This window comes from Macrosteles quadrilineatus, unplaced genomic scaffold (genome assembly GCF_028750875.1).
Source record: "Macrosteles quadrilineatus isolate MER2022 unplaced genomic scaffold, UCM_ALF_1.0 Scaffold_3__2_contigs__length_128488019, whole genome shotgun sequence".
Taxonomy (NCBI): Eukaryota; Metazoa; Arthropoda; class Insecta; order Hemiptera; family Cicadellidae; genus Macrosteles; species Macrosteles quadrilineatus.
Genome location: NW_026542596.1, coordinates 93,976,952 through 93,994,840, shown reverse-complemented (window position 1 = coordinate 93,994,840; position 17,889 = coordinate 93,976,952). Strand labels below are relative to the sequence as shown.

The 17,889-nt window shown below is 33.3% G+C and overlaps 1 protein-coding gene across 4 annotated transcripts in view; it reads right to left on the bottom strand.

Moving 5' to 3' along the window:
* Positions 1 to 4,140: 4,140 nt before the first annotated feature.
* The window catches only part of LOC128988790 (arfGAP with SH3 domain, ANK repeat and PH domain-containing protein-like), a 39,661-nt gene continuing 25,912 nt past the window's right edge, over positions 4,141 to 17,889 (bottom strand). For 2 of the 4 annotated variants that reach the window (XM_054410428.1, XM_054410429.1), the window contains exons 14-19: positions 16,885 to 17,065; positions 16,190 to 16,366; positions 15,911 to 15,982; positions 15,484 to 15,641; positions 10,591 to 10,638; positions 4,141 to 9,146 (exon numbers count right to left, since the gene is read on the bottom strand). In XM_054410428.1, coding sequence (XP_054266403.1) covers positions 8,895 to 9,146; positions 10,591 to 10,638; positions 15,484 to 15,641; positions 15,911 to 15,982; positions 16,190 to 16,366; positions 16,885 to 17,065 — 888 coding nt within the window. In that variant the 3' untranslated portion in view covers positions 4,141 to 8,894. The remainder of the gene's footprint in view (positions 9,147 to 10,590; positions 10,639 to 15,483; positions 15,642 to 15,910; positions 15,983 to 16,189; positions 16,367 to 16,884; positions 17,066 to 17,889) is intronic. The other 2 variants (XM_054410430.1, XM_054410431.1) reach the window with 1 other exon arrangement.

Here is a 17,889-nt window from a genome sequence, read left to right as displayed (position 1 = left end):
GTACATTGATTTAGGTACAAATACAAATTAGTACAAGTGTATAAACATATGGAAATTTTAAATTTAATTTATTAAATTATTTTTCTTTACGAACTCATGAACAATAGAAAACGTTCGCTGACCCCTCATAGAAATAAAAAGTAAAGATGATCGCAAGATCTCAGGTTCAAGTCACATTCTCACGGGCAAAGACCTGGCTGAGAACAAGCCAGGCATAAGGCATAGATTGAATTTCGATCTGGAATGCACGTAGAAGAAATTGTAACCGATGGGAACAGTCGACGAGAAACAATATTGTTCCCATCGATTCCAAGAAACTATACATGCATAAAGAAATAAATTTTACTTACGGTCAGCACCACGCCCTCTCTGGAGGCTGGACATGAGGGGAGAAGCCAATGAGGACGATGATCGAAGATATTCCACGGATGATTGGAGGGTAGGCGTTTCTCGAAGACATCGGGGGAAGAACCAAACATCGAAGGAGGGAAAGGAGGTATTGGAGACGAAAAGTGTTCATCAGTCTTGGAGCGGTCTCAAGAAGTGGCACTTCAAAGAAGAAACCGTCGGGAGTCCCGGATCGAGTAGGGACAGTGACTTAACAGGATAGTCTGAAGCACCTGTTAAGATCCCGACCAGACTCGAGATCACGAGGACACAACAACCTCACGGCTATCTTCAAGACCAAAGGCCACCACCACACTACCAAGGACCAAAGCAACCCGAAGAGGGCGGCCCATAGGACGAGCGACCGACGACGAGAGGAAGGACTACGCTTGGATCATTGTGTCTCGAGCGAGCAACCCCGGAGCACAGAAAACATACTACTATAACCCAGAATGCCAACCGCATGGTAAAAACCATTAAGTGTTTTGAGAGAGCTTTGCCTGTCAATCGGTAGGCAGCGCCACCAGCGTTGCCATGCACTTAGCATAGCAACGCTGGTGGCGCTGCCTACCGATTGACAGGCAAAGCTCTCTCAAAACACTTAATGGTTTTTACCATGCGGTTGGCATTCTGGTTTTCTGTGCCCGGAGTCTACGCCCGCACCAAATGAACGCCCGGGGAACTTTTCAATCGTTGCCCAACTGCCTCGTCTTGTGGTATGTCGAAATATCTTCACTCATTTGGTCATAGTGTGCACAACTTAAATGGTGAGGGAAAACTCCATAAAATATAACAAAATCTACATATAAATGAAATAAATAAACTATAAGAAAGATAAATTAAATTGAGGTAAACATCGAGTAAATGAATTAGGTAGAATTACGTTAAGGTTCATATAAATACTAACCCTCAATTAAACTAAAAGGGGTCAACCTAAACAAGAGCAATTTGAAGTTTGAATAAAACAGGATTCAAATCGAATCCAAATAAATAAACCTGTTAGTTGGAATACAAATATAGACGTGTATATAATAATAATAAAGACAATTTCAAACATGTGTAGATAATTGAAAATTAGGGTGTTAACCACATAAACACGTATTTTAAATGCTTGTTTAGTTAGTATACAGGGTGTTTTTTTAAAAACTTGCATCTTTATTTATGTAAAAACCGCAATAGATAGAAATATGCAGTTTGCGGGAATTATCTATTGACGTAGGGGGCCCAATTGTTTTGAATTCAACGTTACATTCACATTCCCCCCCCTGCCCCCAACTTATTTTTTTTTAAATAGCAAGATACCCCTTGTGACATATCAAATGAAAGAGCATGAAAAAAGAAAATGTTTGATGAAAAAAAATTAAAAATCGGTTCATAAATTTGCGAGATAATCCCCCCCCCCTTCCACGGAACTTGTTTTTTTTTAATAGCAAAGTACCCCTTGTGACATATCAAATGAAAGAGCATGAAAAAATAAATTTTTTGGTGAAAAAAAATTTAAAATCGGCTTATGAATTTGTGAGATAATCCCCCCCATTTTCCCCTACCCATAACTTGTTTTTTAATAGCAAGGTACCCGCCCTTGTGACATATCAAATGAAAAATAAATTTCACCAAAAATTTTCTTTTTTCATGCTCTTTCATTTGATATGTCACAAGGGGTACTTTGCTATTAAAAAAAAATCAAGTTCCGGCGAAGGAGGGGGGGGGGGAATATCTCGCAAATTTATGAACCGATTTCTATTAAAAAAAAATAAGTTGGGGGCAGGGGGGAAAGGGGGGGGGAATGTGAATGTAACGTTGAATTCAAAACAATTGGGCCCCCTACGTCAATAGATGATTCCCGCAAACTGCATATTTCTATCTATTGCGGTTTTTACATAAATAAAGATGCAAGTTTTTAAAAAAACACCCTGTATATTATCAGAGGGATGAACTAACTGTAAATATCGGTTTAGATTTAGGATAGGACATTGCAAGTGTTTACAACTTATATTTTAAATACATTTAAGTGTCAAGGGAAATATTTCATTCCATATCATTATACAGATTATAAAATCAAAACATAGGGTGTAAATATTCAATCATATCATTTCAATTGTGTTTGTGATTTTGCCATTCTCAATTATTATTATATCACTGTGTAACAATTATTTACTCTTTATTAACTCTTTATTTTATGTACTTATTTTATGTGTGCACATTTAGTTAGACTTATTAAATCATAGTATTATATAGTGGCGGGAATCACCGAATTAAAATAACCGAATCAATCGGTTATTGATGCTGAATAGACTAATTCGGTTATTTTATCCTGGTTCGGTTAAATTAGTCTTACCGTGCGATTCGGTGATTTAGTTATTTAGTTTGTCACATTATCAGGGAACAAAAATTTATTCGGCGATTCGTTCGACTAAAAATCGCCGATTGACGCTAAAAGACTAAATGCCATTCAGTTTCCCATAGGATAAAAATTAGTTGTGGTTTGTGACAGTGAATAATGACTAAAATTGATTCGGTGATTTATTCAACTAAAAATAACCGATTGACGCAAAAAATAACTGATTGATTATTCGGTCATGGAAACCATTCGGTTATCCCATCACTAGTATTATACTGCACTGGTGTTCACTTATTCCACGATCCTAGAGGTCCTCCATCTAGTGAGTACTCTACCCTAGCTACATTTTCCCCCTTTGGAGTAAATTTTTGTTTGGTAAAGGTTTTTGTAAGTTTCTTTTACCTCTTCAGAGGTGTAGAGGCCAGAGAGCTTTACAAGTGGAATGTCAATAGTTTTAAATAAAAAAAAATACATTTTCCGTATTTGATCACAATACGTTCATTCAAAATTAAACTGGAACAGTGTAGCCTACTTATTCTCCAAAAGAAACATGGGAACTTTAAATTTAGCTTTTGTAATTTTCTCCTTAAAAGCATAACAATGATTCAATATAGGTACAGGTACTGAATGGTTTGTTTGGTTAATCTGTACAAAATTGTTTGGAATGAAATGGGGAAGTTTCATGTTTTTATCGTGTGAATTTGGAAAGAACAAGTTTTACCTCATAGTGTGAAAATGATGGTTTGTGAACTCTTTCAAATAAACACAGATTTACACATTTTTGTATCAAATGTTATCAAAATCGGATCAATTTTGTTCAAGTTATCGTGCTACTAGACATATGCTATATCGTTCAGATGGTGTTTTTGGCCTCTGGGGACCCCAAAACAAAAAAGTAAATCGGTCCCGGGTTCTCACTATGAGACCTACCATAATAGTTTATTCCCTTTTATGGGAAATTTGATAACACTGTATTCCCCATATTGGAAATTTGCTAAATGCAAGCCAGTCTATGTTGAAGACATTGAAGAAAAATGTTTACAGAATAATAATTAACCTATAAATCAACTATAACTATGATACAAGGCATGGCAAGTGGTGATCGATTTTGACTGGAGACTCCAATCATCAGACCAAATAGACATGTGATTCGCCTATTGGGTCTGACGACGATTGGAGTGTCTAATCAAAATCGATCCATATTTTGCATGTCTTGTGAGTCAACAGTAAGTGTAAAAATATTAAATAAAGACATATTTATTAAGTTTTTACTTTCTGTACGCTTTTTTATAACTTGTTATACATCTTCAGCCAAAGTGATGTGTTTTATAATGGAGGAGTGCTTTGGTGTGGTACCACAGACTCCTAGAGTTGTATCTTATATCGTTGGGTAGTAATAACAAACATATAAATAAAAAATAAACAGACTGTTTTATTGGACACTTGTTATAACATATTTAGAGTGCAACTTAAGTTTAAAGATTATAAATGGACACAAGTTGTTAATATTACAAACGTAACATGCATCTTGTAAACATAGTGTAACTGTTATTACAGAGTAAAATTTAGAATTCTAATTATGATACAGGATGGGAAACTGTTAACAGAGTAGAATAATGGACAATTCTTTGGTTAAATAAAAATTAATAAGAGAGACTTTGATTTAGGTACTTTTATTCAAAACGATATAGATCTCGCCAGTTCTTTTTGGATAAACAATTAGTTATTTTAATATTATCAGCATACAGTATTAAGAAACCATTACTAGTCTGAACTAGGTCTGGCTGATTTTCATCAACCTGCTGACCAGCCATCCTAAAGTACAATTTATAGAAATAAGATACATTTTAAAAGTTAAAACAATAAGTTTAGCGTAATTTGTGCACAATATTTCTCTGCACAGCCATTTTTCTAAACATACAACAGTCTCGTAGGTAACTACGGTATAAGTCAGAAGAACTGTGTTTGGTTAGAAGACTTAAGATTATAAAGTGAATAATAATCAAAAGCCCACACTACCTAGAATAACAATATGGCAGGTTATTTAAGAGATGTGCAGAAATCCACTGCTCATTAACAGTTATTTAACCTATCTGGTTATCAAATATTCGGTTCATATCATTTACCAGTACCACAATTGTATTCTAGGTATAGCAGAAAGCTTTGCTATTAGTTATAGGAAAAAGTGAAGTCCAAAGGTATTTATATATTCTTTGAAGAACAGTTCACCGTTAATTCACTCCATCATAGTTATCAATCGTTACAAACGATATAGAGGTTCGGTTTTGATTAGGCTAAGTTTGGTTATCGATTAACTCGATAATTTTAAGTTACATTATACGATGGGTGGGATATCAAAGTTTCGCCCAAATTTCTTCCTCTGAAATACATTAGTCCAGTTTCTTTTTTATTAGAAATATTTTCTCTTAAACAAGTAAACATTTAGGAAAGTTACAGTAAAGGGTCTTGTCTCAAACTAATGGATTTTATACAGCATTTTTATGGACTAAAATAATCTTCTTAGCAAGTATACTAAAATGTTATATTGTTAAAATAACACGTCACTGGAAATTGCCCTTTTGGATTTTGAAAATGACCTATTTTAATTTTCTGTTTTTAAAACTGAAATATATCTCAGGAAAAAATCATGATTTTACTTGGCTTCCATCAAAATTTAAACCTCATTGAACCAAAACTTTGTATGATACTTTTTACTGGGGAGTAAAAATTATTATAAAAAGTTTTAGTACCAACAATGTACTACTGCAGATATTTTATAGATATGAGGGGTCACATCTAAAAAATATCTGCAATAATTTCCAAAACTATAAAATGTCTACCAATAAACTTAAGAGTGAACCCTTACCTTTTTAATGCATTGCCAATAATAAGAACTGTATAAATCTCAAGCACAAAAATACCATTGACAGAGTAAAAGTATTATGGGACGCTTATGGATGTAGAAAAAAAATTATAAGAGTTTTCAGCTCAAAAACAGAAACGTGACTAGTATTTTGCAGAATTAAATTACAAGCTACATAAAATCAATGTTAAGCTCAAATAAATAAAAATCTTACTTAAACATTAATAACTCTCAAGTCTACAACAAAATATGTGCGTACAGAAATATTTTGTGCCTATAACTTTGTGAAAACGCTTAGGTATAACAGATCATTTGGCTCCTAAACTTACGTAAGATACAATTGTCAAGAATCAATTAAGTATGTGGTACACATAACACTACACTACTCGGTTTAGTTCAAGCGCAACAAATCTAAGAGAAAATATCTATTAAGTATTTATAATAAATAATATCAAAATATAGCTACAAGCTAGTTATACTGGTAACACTACAGTGTTTGGGGAATATAAGGACTTATATACACTGGGTTTGTTATATACATTTGAGATACACTTGACGATGTATACAATCTTTGGTAGGTAGGTAATAGTGTCATGATCCAATCACAGTTTGAATTCAAATCTGAGAAGTTGGGTGGATTTCATTAAAATCTACTAAAAGAGGATTTGATAAAAAATTCTAGCCTCAACTAACACAGTCGTGGTATTCATAGGCCTACGATCTTCGTTTTAGCTACCGTAAACGATAGTACTTCTATAAACAATAAAAAAAACATTTAATTTTTAGACCTTGAACACTAGCAAGAAAAACAAACTAAAAAAGCTAATAAAATGTATACGCATTACAATAGCAACCATAATTCGTTTGCACTTGCCAAAATTGTGCAATATGACATAATTGTGACGGCAAAACAGATTCTAACACATTTTTAATTAAATTTGATTCAAACTACAAAGTTGTTGTTTTGAAAACTGCACTATGAAGAAATTTGCCGCGTTCACTATTTATCATTTACCAGAGAAAATTTAATTTGTAATACAATAAATCTATATACGTCAGCAATAATATATAATTGTCAACATAATTATTTCAACAAATACAAAAATAATTAATGTCTTTATCTACATAAATATACTGACTCTCTACGTAACACAAATCCCACTCGTATGATTGGACAAGACACTAGCAATGCCGAAGCACCTATTTACATATCACAACAGACATACATATATTACACGGCATATAGGCTATTCAGTTTGTACACATCAATATACAGCTATTGTATACAATAATTTTGTAACTTTAAAAGCTAACATCTAAAACTGTATACAAAAGTTTCACTCAGATAAATATTGGAGCATGCGAAAAATCAGAAATAGTTAAGATACAATGGCTTTATTTAAACTGAAAACAAAAATCTAAAAAAAAGTTTATGGACAACACCATTCCTCAAAAGAGGAAAAGATAGAAACATTTCATCACCCTTTCTGCAACTGTAAGCTCATATCTATGATTTGTCTCTATAGCTCTTACTTTCTACAAAAAAGCATTAAAAATTTAAAATATTAAAAAGGGGACAGTTCTGACTACATACAATTATTATTTTAATACTTTGGTACAAATTATCAACTTGTCCTTTTAAAAGGCTTGGATATTTAAACAAATCAATTCAGCTATAGAAAATACCTTTCCTCAAACTGCTCATGAAATTAAACACCATTATTATCATTATGCTGAAAGCTTCTCTTTAAAACTTGTAAATAGGAGGGCACATTCCAACTTAATCAAAAATAAGTATAAACAAATAATTCCAGTATGGTTAAGTTAAGCACCCCATATAATAATGCAATATTGTTTACATACATATAAAAAATATAAAACAACACCAGTAAATAAATGTAGTAAAAAACCATAAATATAAAATTAAAACTAAGAGCGCTTACTTTTACAAGCTGATTTAAAATTTACTTTAAAAATTTGAAAATTAAAAAAAAACATAATTGGTTTGCTAACATCCAGTTGAGGAGATATTTTAAAACGCAAATAAGGTTCTTAAAAGAGAGAAAAACAAATATTGATAAAAATAACTAACCTTATTAACCAAGGTTTAACAATCAGTTTCAGCTACCAACAAACAAATAATCAATTTCCTATGATTAAGAACATAAAAATAACAACATAAGGATTGATATGAGAAAGATATAATATAAAAAGGACCTAAACAAAATTGGTGGGTACCGGTAGTGGAACAATACGAGTCTCTACAGTTCAGTACTGTTATATTTTTTTATTCTACTATAAATTTGTGTTAATTTATTCTTAAAAATTAACATCTTTAATCATCTGAGTCCTTTGAGGCTAGTGGCCATCTTGGATTATTTTAAACAGCCGTTGAAGGGTTATTTATCATAAAAAATGTTTTTTAATACTAAAGTGATTGTTAGTGCACTGTGAGATCAGAAATTGTCATTGTAGTTTTGTAGTTGTTTTCTAGGGGTGTCCATGGAGGCTAACGGCCATCTAGAATTTGCCCGCCTTAAGAGCAATGTTAATTTTGTTCATTTCAAACCGCCGCTGAAGAGTTATTTACCATCTCAAAATATTTTTTCAATTACCAAAGTGATTGTAATTTAAATATCTAGTGCACTATGAGATTTAGAAATTTTCTTTCTACTTTGGTAATTGTTTTATGAGTTATAACATCTAGGCTCTAAGGACTCTTGACCACATAAACAAAACCTTGCATCGACAAAATGGGTGGGTTGGAGTAAATTGTTTCTCAATCATTGTTTCTCAATCATAATATAAAACACATAATTTTGGTTAAAACCTCTGAAAAGTTTTCACAAACATGCATCATCTTGTCTGCTCAATAAAATAAAACAATAATAGAACATAAAAATAGCTCAGATAAAAAAATAATGCCCAGTTCTTAAAATTAATTAAAATATAAACTGTTTATATTCATCATGTTAAAATGGTTTATAGGCCTACTTTCAATCAACTTAACTACAGCCATTACTCAAACAATATAGCTTACCTTTCCCCATAAAACTGAAGAATTTCACAACTAGAGAGAATTAAAATATATGTGGTAATAACATAATAAAAGCCCATTCCTCAGTTTCGCCTTTGTAATGATGAAAATCATTAGTTCACCGAAGGTATTTACCTAAAAATAAAGCACGCAAAAAGCACAATAGAGGGTTAAAAAGTAAAAATCGTAACATCACATTCTATACCTTACGCTATGGTAAAAATAAATAATACTATAGACTATATAAAGATTCAACAAATAACAGACTAACTGTCGTTCAGCATGTACACGAAGCTGATCGGAAACATCCCTTTGACAGACGGGTCCCGCTCCAGCGCACCTTCCATCCAGTTCTCGTCCTCGGTGCTGGAAGACGTGACGAGGATGATGTCCCCCTCCTTGAAGGACAATTCGTCCTCGTTGTCCGCAGAACAGTCGTAAAGTGCTTTGCACCTCGGAGGTCGCGTCACTGTACTCGGCTGCTGTAATGTTTGCTCCAATGGGCAGTAGAAGTATGGCTGCAGAAAACAATTTATTAATTGTATGGCAATGTGAAACTTCTTATTGCAGTTGATTTGTATTACGGTTGCGCTTTGACTTTTACATAGATTGGGTTGCGTTTATTTGACCTAATCAAACCCTCAATTAGGATGAGTAAATTTGTTTTGGTCGATTATTAGCCTCAGCACCACCTGTTCATAATCATAGTTTCAGATATTTTTATTCAAAAGTTAGCCCCAGGGGCCTGGAATTGTTACCTCCTCAGGACATGCTAGTTGAACTTAATCTCTTAAAAAAATTCTTAATCCTTAACTTAACTTGTTGTTGTGTTATCCTTAACTTGTTTGTTCTTAAAAATATAAAAGTTTTCAATGGTTTTTTAAAAGTTTGTTAAAGTCTGTTATTTTTAAAACAGGTTATCCAGTAAAAAGTTCAGATGACTCAACCGGGTGTAATACGGTTTCCTTTAAAAATTTAAAAGTTATGACATGCAGCTAAGGTCTTATGTTGTTAACTCATTAAAAATTTAAGTAAAAATATATCTAGTTGGCCCTTTTAAAACTTTAGATATAGAATGTAAAGTTTTTGTCTCAAAGAGAAAATAAGATAAGACAACAATTGCAAACTATGAGGAGGTTCTTACGTTTAAACAGTTGGATGTTTAATATCTTGACTCTAACAGTGATTTTATTGTATATAGTAGAAGACTGGTTCTGATTTTGCTAGAGGAAATCAGGATTATTATTTTCCCAAAAATGATCGAAACAATAAAATTCAATAATACAAGATCAAATTATATTACAGCTTCACAAAGAACCATATTCAGTATCTTACTGCAGTCAACATTTTAGAAATCATTTTAGAAATAAATTCAATTTTGTGTCCATTCATCAGTCAATTACAATAATTTAAGGTTCAAAGAAATAATGAATTCAAATAATGTTTCGTACATTACTTGGTGAATGATAAAACATTGAAACTTAAAACCACTGTCTAAAATTAAAATTAAATAAGCGATGCAAAAAATAAGCCTCATTAATGATTTGTTTAATTTTTAAATCAGCATTAGGGTAAATGCATACGTTTTGGTATTATTTAAGTTAATACCAGTAAAAATACTCAACAAACCAAAAGTAAGTAGTAATTAAAAACAAATAAGTAAGAACTTTTAGTTTAAGCTAAAATATGATTTTATACAAAAAGATAAAATACTAAAAACTCACAAAACATTATTACCACTGTCATAAGCACCATCAATTAATTAAAAATCATTAAACAAAATAGTACAAGCAAATGTAACGTGAAAAATTAACTTATTTGTGAAAATGGAAATGCTGAAAAATATTAATATCTATCTAAAAATCAAATAAACGATGATTACAGATCCATGCCGAACCAAAAGTAACAACTGAGCATGATGGGAACGGTCCATGCAACAACACTAACAGGAGGCAAGTTTACCTCACTCTCTTCTGCATAACTCTCGAGTTTTGAGCATTCAGGTTTTTTCTGAAAATTTTTAATTTAATTGACTTAAAACCCAGTAAAAAAAAAATTGTTATACTTTATTTCTTATTTATATAGGTTGTAAAAACTACCTTTACAAAAAACCCCAAAATGGGAAGTGATCATGAAGAAGTGGATTAAAAATATTAAAATATTATTGAATAAATAAAATAACACAAATATTTGCAGTTATCAATTTAAAGTTGTTTTGGCAAGTTACTGTAATAAGATTATTTCTAAACAAAAATTCTTGCATTTTTATGAAAAAAGAGATTGTACAATGGACTCAAATGTTCCAAAAAAATTGAGTTATTGAACGTTGGGTTGGCGGAAATGAAAAACGATGGCTTGTTTATACTTGTTTACAAGTAACCTTATCAATTATATCTAATTTATCGTTAATCTGCCATTTTAGGACTTTTAAAGACATTTTGCATTTATGAAATTAACCTATGGGGTACCCATAGGACAGAATTTCTATTCAGGAACAGAACAAACATATTTTAAGTTCTTTTTCCAGATTTAATACTTTGTAATAATATTAAAATATAAGTTCTTATATAATCACAATAAACCATTTCACAATAAACCATTGAATATATAGAGACAGCAGTTTGGATTTGTGGAATTTTAATGAGTGAAAACACAGAAAATACTTAAAAGTAGTGATGGGCCGATTCCGATTCTCGATTCCAAAATACTCTCGATTCCGCCGGAATCGAATCGAGCATTCGATTCGAATCTCCGTGGGTTTGGGATCGATTCCGACTCTCTTCGATTCTTTGATAAAATTGGTTAAAATAAGCCATAAACGTCATATAAAGCAACAAAGAAACAAAATAAATTCAGATTGCTAATGATTTGCTTGCAACTCTGAGCAAACAACAAGTCCTGGTCGTATCGTCACTAACTCAGCGAGACTAGAGCGAGCGTATTGCAAAAATAATAGATGCGAACTCAATACAGATAGTAGCCTACAATACAATGAGAAACAGTTAACAGATGGGAATTGGAGATTCGGGCAAACTGGACTGGAGCGAGTAAGCATTGCGTCACAGCTCACAAGACATACAAGGAAAGGGATGAGCATCGATTTAGATCAACCAGTGGTACCAAGGCTACTAACCACGAATACTAGAAAAGTAGAAAAATACCGGTATGGATCATAAACATAAACAAATGACATTTTTGGCCCGAAAATACACATTATTTCACATTGCTTAAATTGAACTGCCAAAACATATGTTCAACGCTATTCGTAGAGGATTCGGGCCAACAACGTCATTTGTTTATGTTTATGATCCATACCGGTATTTTTCTAGTATTGGTGCTACTAACTGAATCATTGCATCGCTACATCGATGTTATCAGTAACCGATAACATCGTTGTGAAAACATCAATGTTTTTGGGACGAAGACATAGATTTTTTTCTTCAATTTTTCGTCTGGTCTCTGTACTCTCCAGTAACGGAAAGCATCGATATCTCAATTACACTTGGTCAAAAACATCGATGTGAAAAACAACGAAAATCTATAGAAAAACATCGGTGATGCGAAAACATCTACTATCGATGCTCATCCCTAAACAGAGCTGAGCTACCATTCATTAAGTATAACAAAACACTTCGTATTCGGTCCCGAAACGTCACTACTCAACGAGACTAGAGCGAGCGTCCTATAGCCTAAAAGCGACTTGGGCTTGGGCTTGGCAATATAATTTTGTACAGTGAATTGGAAGGTTTTAACTACCTATAAATGTTCAAGTGCGCGAAATTGTAAATAAACTTGTTTAGTGTTGCAATCAACGGGTAAATCTTCGAACACTGGGTATTTTAATGGCCGATAGGCAGAGTAGTTTTGCAGGTTCCGTTATTGTCTGCCAACAGTGGCAACACTGATAAAGTGAAAAATACTTAAATGCTCCAGTACGGACGACATCAACAAATCGTATTGAGTACTGAGTTTCAATCTTAAATCTTTCAAGACTCTTTTTTGTAGGCTATGCTTGGATATACATTTTGATTTTGCTTATAATGTTCATATTTTATTTTTTTTTTATTTCAAATGGACAATCGACAATAGTTTCGGACGTGAACTTTAGGAGGGTGTACAAACAACGGTAATGAATTGAGCGTGCAAAAATAAATATAGGAATTTGATTTTATTAAGAAACTAGACTTCTTTCCAATATTGATTTGATTTGTATACCTGTAAAGATTCATGTTAAAATTAGGTAAGTTAGGTGGACTGTAAAGATTTATTAATCTTTTCTCCATTTTAATGATTTGATTTTCCTTATTTATATCATACACAAGTGTTGATTCAGTTTTAGTGTAATATACTGATTGTGTTTTGTTTTGTAATACTAATAATAAACCAACAAATATGTATGTACCTAACACTGTTTTTTTTCCTTTTTGACTTTTTCTACTTACTTTTGTTGTGAATCGTGTGACTTAAATGTAGATCAGATACCAAATATTAATATTATTGATCTATTGCTTAAGCTGTATAATTAATTATGTTTTTGTTTCAACTAGGCCTACTCCTAGAAGTTTGTATAAGGTTAGGTTAGTTTGTATATAAATTAAAAATCAAGAATTGGATAGGGGCTGATTTTTTATAATGATAATGAATGATTTTTTATAGTACATATAAAAGTTATTTTATAATATTCTATGGCTAGTATTTTACAATAACCTTGTAAATGTGTATTGAATGTGTGACATTCTAAATTCTACATATAGATAACATGCTTGGTAAGCTTGTACTGATTTCACAATTTTAAACACATTCATAAAACATAATTGAATTTGGAATCGGAATCGAGTCCGGAATCGAGATTCGAATCTTAAATTTAAGAATCGGAATCGGAATCGGAATCGAGAAATTTTGGAATCGGCCCATCACTACTTAAAAGCTTTTGCATATACTAACACAGCACGAGGCTTTCATTTAAAAGGATAAGTAAAAGTCTGAATAAATATGTTTAAGTTCTGAAAACAAAGGGATTTTTTGTAAATTTTATTTTGGTTTTTCTTTCACAGTTTAAAAAATGTTTGGGGGTTTTTCGGGTGAGAAATAATTAAGGTGTTGCTGCAATACAGGAGATGATCAAAACCTTATGCAATTCTGTCGTAAACAGAGTAAATATCAACTACAAGTATTTTTTTTAATTGGTCAACAAGTCAAGTAAGGAGGTGAATTATAGTGACAATATTTTATAATAGTTTTAATATTGTATATTATTTAATGAAAACTATTTTTTGATTCAAGACTAAATCTTTAAGATTAAGATTTTAAAACCCTGCATTTAAGAGTCTTCATCACCCTCGGTATAGTTGCGTTTTGGGGATATGGCCTTGGGGGGAGGGTGTTGAGGACAAGCGGGTAGCGCGGGGTCATTATAAGTGTCATCCTGAATACATTGTAAACACCTGACTACTAAATCAACACGTCGGTGATTCATCTGGCACCTGACCCAAGTTTTGTAAAAGGCTAGTAGCGCAGTAGCCTCCGACTAAACATGTTAATTTCATCCCCCGTTTCAGGCACCTTTTTTCAAAAGATTTTCTTGAAATTTGGTTTTAATGTAGTTGGATCCCTATATTAGAGCTCTTATGCATCATAAACTTGAAAAAAGAAAAAATAATTAGTTTTATCAGTGTTTAAAAGTATACAATAGATTTTTTGTAAAAGATTTAATTTTTAGATTATTTTTAGCGAATTTCCCATATAGGGAATAAGCTATTACCGTAGTACTCATGGTAAGACCTGGACCCAGGACCGATTTTTTTTTTCGTTTTGAGGTCCCTAGAGGCCAAAAACACCATCCGTTCAAATTCATATATATATATATATATATTTTTATATATATATATATTTATATATATATATATATATTTATATATGTGTCCGTTAGCGCGATAACTCGAGCAAAAATGATCCGATTTTGATGAAATTTGGTACAAACGTGTAAACCTACGTTTATTCGAACGAGTTCGCGAACCAGCATGATCGGACCATGGGAACGGGGGTTTATGGGGGCTTTTATGGGGTAAAAATGGGTTTTTCCCATTTTTGACCCAAAAAACATAAAATTTTGCAATTTCTTTCTAAACTATTTTGTAGAGCTTAAAAAAACAAATAATTTAGTATATTGAAGCGTTATAATGCGCCTAATATTTACGGAGAAAATTCCAAAAAATTGTAAATTTAAAATTTCCATGTTATTCTTATGGAGAATAAGTAAACTGTTGTAGTTTGCTTGTTTATTAACATATTTTGCCCAAATTTGGAAAATGTTTTTATTTCTTACCAACTATTAACATTTTACATAAAAAACACTTTTACCCTCCCTGTTGCAGCAAACCTAAGTATGTTTTAAACTGATTCTTTTTAAATAGGGAATAAATGTGATATTTTTAAGGAGACATTTTAGTGTAAATCCATTCAGGGAAATGGAAATTCGCTTAGTCTGCAGGTTTGCTGTGGCGGGGGTATTTTATTTTTTGTACTTACTATTGATTTTCTTGGATATGTATGAGGGCCCTAGAACCAACATTAATCTGTAAGGGAAAAAAGTTTTAACATTACATCTTTACACATGCCATCCGGAGCGAGGGACGTCCAACGTCCAAGGCATGTTTTTATTGTTTTTGCAGGGGTGAAGAAGACTCCTAACTTTCACAATTTTGTAACATTAAAATCACTAACCTTTTCTTCCAACGGACACCATGTGTAAACATTCATGATTTTATAATCTGATTACTCGTATGGGCACCATTGTTTTACACTTTATCACAAGTATAATAATTTCTACAAAGGAGTGAGCACAAGTAAGTTTACCTTGCGTGGGGGAGGCACGGGGTTGTTGTGGGCTACGGAGGACTCAATGTCAGACATGAGGGAGGAGATACTCTCCGTGGACTGGCCGTTGGACAGACGGGAGGACGGCAGAGATGTAGGCGCAGGCGGGGGAGGACCTCTAGGCCTCTGGATACCACCTTTTAAATATATCGCTTGTTAATATTGGTTGAAAAACTATATTATAAATATTTCAGCTTGAGACCTTAAAAACATAACATACAACATATAATTTTTATATATGTTCCCAATGTTAGGATTTTATATCAAACAACTAAAACTTGGTAGGAAAGTCTGATGCTTGGTGAATAGGTAAAATATTTCGGCTGACAGATATTTATTTACATCGCTATTTGCCAAAGAAGATATTGAACTATAATTTAAAACCTTTTACGTTTAAAACGTTTACCTGGAGGTTTTTCCATATTGGTTGACTTGAGAGTTGGAATTTCTCCAGGGGGAATGACTAGTTTGGCACCAGCTGGAAAAAATGGTAAAGGTTACCAAGGTATTGTTAACTGTGATGTATGTTACTGATTTAAATATATAAAGCTCTCTGCTAAATGTTATGGTAAGCAGAATCAGGAACCTATGTATCCTGTTTTGGTTATGGAGCGAGTGGCGAGTGTGGAGTATGGTTAAGTGTCCTGTTTTGGATGCAGAGTGTAGTAGGTTAGTGATAACTTACCAAGGTGTATGAGCCTGGAGGAGTCTGTAGAAGGGCTGCGCTTGTGGTGGTTCAGAGTGTGGTAGGCAGGGTTAGGGTCCGAGGGACTCCTATTGTGGTTGTGGTTGGAGGGCAAAGTTCCGTAGTTGGCTGGAGGTAACGGGGCCACTCGCTTCTTTAGACTACCGACGCTGGCAGCTAAACAAATAATTACATTAAACAATGGATGATTAGTGATTACTGATTAATTATCTCAATCATATGTAGGTACATGTGATACCATTTCACCAATACATTCAGACTCAAAGCCTTATGATGAGTTTCATTACTTACTTTTAATTACTTATTATTATTTTAATTACTTTTTATGATTTTGTGCTATGAAGATAAAAACAAGTACTTTCCTTGAACACTTAAGAGGCAGCAAAATGGGTGCTAAATAGCTGGGTAGCTGAGTGGTTATAGTGCCTCGCCTGAAAATCAAAGTTTGCTGGATTGATCCTGAGAAAAGCCAGAAACTTTTTGATGGTTCAAAACTTGATCTGTATGTCTTTGATCATTGCGGTATTAATAAAAGGACCTCAATATAGAAACATCTGGTCTTATTCAGTAACAGGGTGTACACTAAGCATCTCTTTCCATTCTACACTCATATTTGGGTTAAAATACACTTAGTTCCATGCCTATCTCAACAGATAATGATAAAAGCTACATACCTGATGCAGCCGTGGTGGGGGGTTTCTTGTTCTGCGGGGGTGGAGGTGGGGGCATGGGCTGCCGGTAGCTGCTACTCTTCAGCGAGTCACAAGTAGACGAGCGAGATCTCATATTGACCGGTGACTCAGTGTAACTTGGAGGTCGAGACGGCTGTTTTCTCTCCGGTGTTACACAACCGTTCTGTACCAGACAAAGCAAAATAATTAACAATTGACAATTTGGTCATTTTGAGTTAAAAGTTGTTTCAACCAAGAGCACAAAGACATAGGATTTGTGATTTTTCTAGGATAGCTTTCCTGAATAGGATAGAAAAGAGTCCATCTGGTACAAGAAACACAAATAACATGTTCATTATTAACATATAGGTATTTTAATATTTCATTTTGACTGACAGCTTTAAATTTGAGTTGAGAAGCATTTTTTATTTTCTCACTTCCAAGGTTCCAAATTATGTAAGTGACGGTAAAATACTCAAATTTTCAAGTAAAAAATTAAGTATTTTGTGTTGTGTGAGACTCTTTCCCATTTAGCTCAGGCATAGTAAAAACCATTAGTGAATAAGTCTAAGAATCGTAAACTGAAAGTGTTACATTAGGTTAAATAGTTGAAAACAAGTATAAAATACATTTAACAGATCAAAATATTTCACCATTTTCATTCATCAAACTAAAGGGGACCGCGCCGAACTTGGACAACGACACACGCGGACAACGTTAAAGTTGGACAGATTAAGTTTCCAGGGTTGTCGTTTGCGTGCAACGTTAAACTTGGACACATTTGAATGTGTCCAGATTCGTCGTGTCGTGCAACGCCACCCTTGGACAACTTATAAACGTGTCCAGGTTCGTCGTTTGCGTGCAACGTTAAGCTTGGACACATTTGAATGTGTCCAGTTTCGTCGTGTCGTGCAACGCCACCCCTGGACAACTTAAAAACCTGTCCAGGTTCGTCGTTTGCGTGCAACGTTAAACTTGGACACATTTGAATGTGTCCAGTTTCGTCGT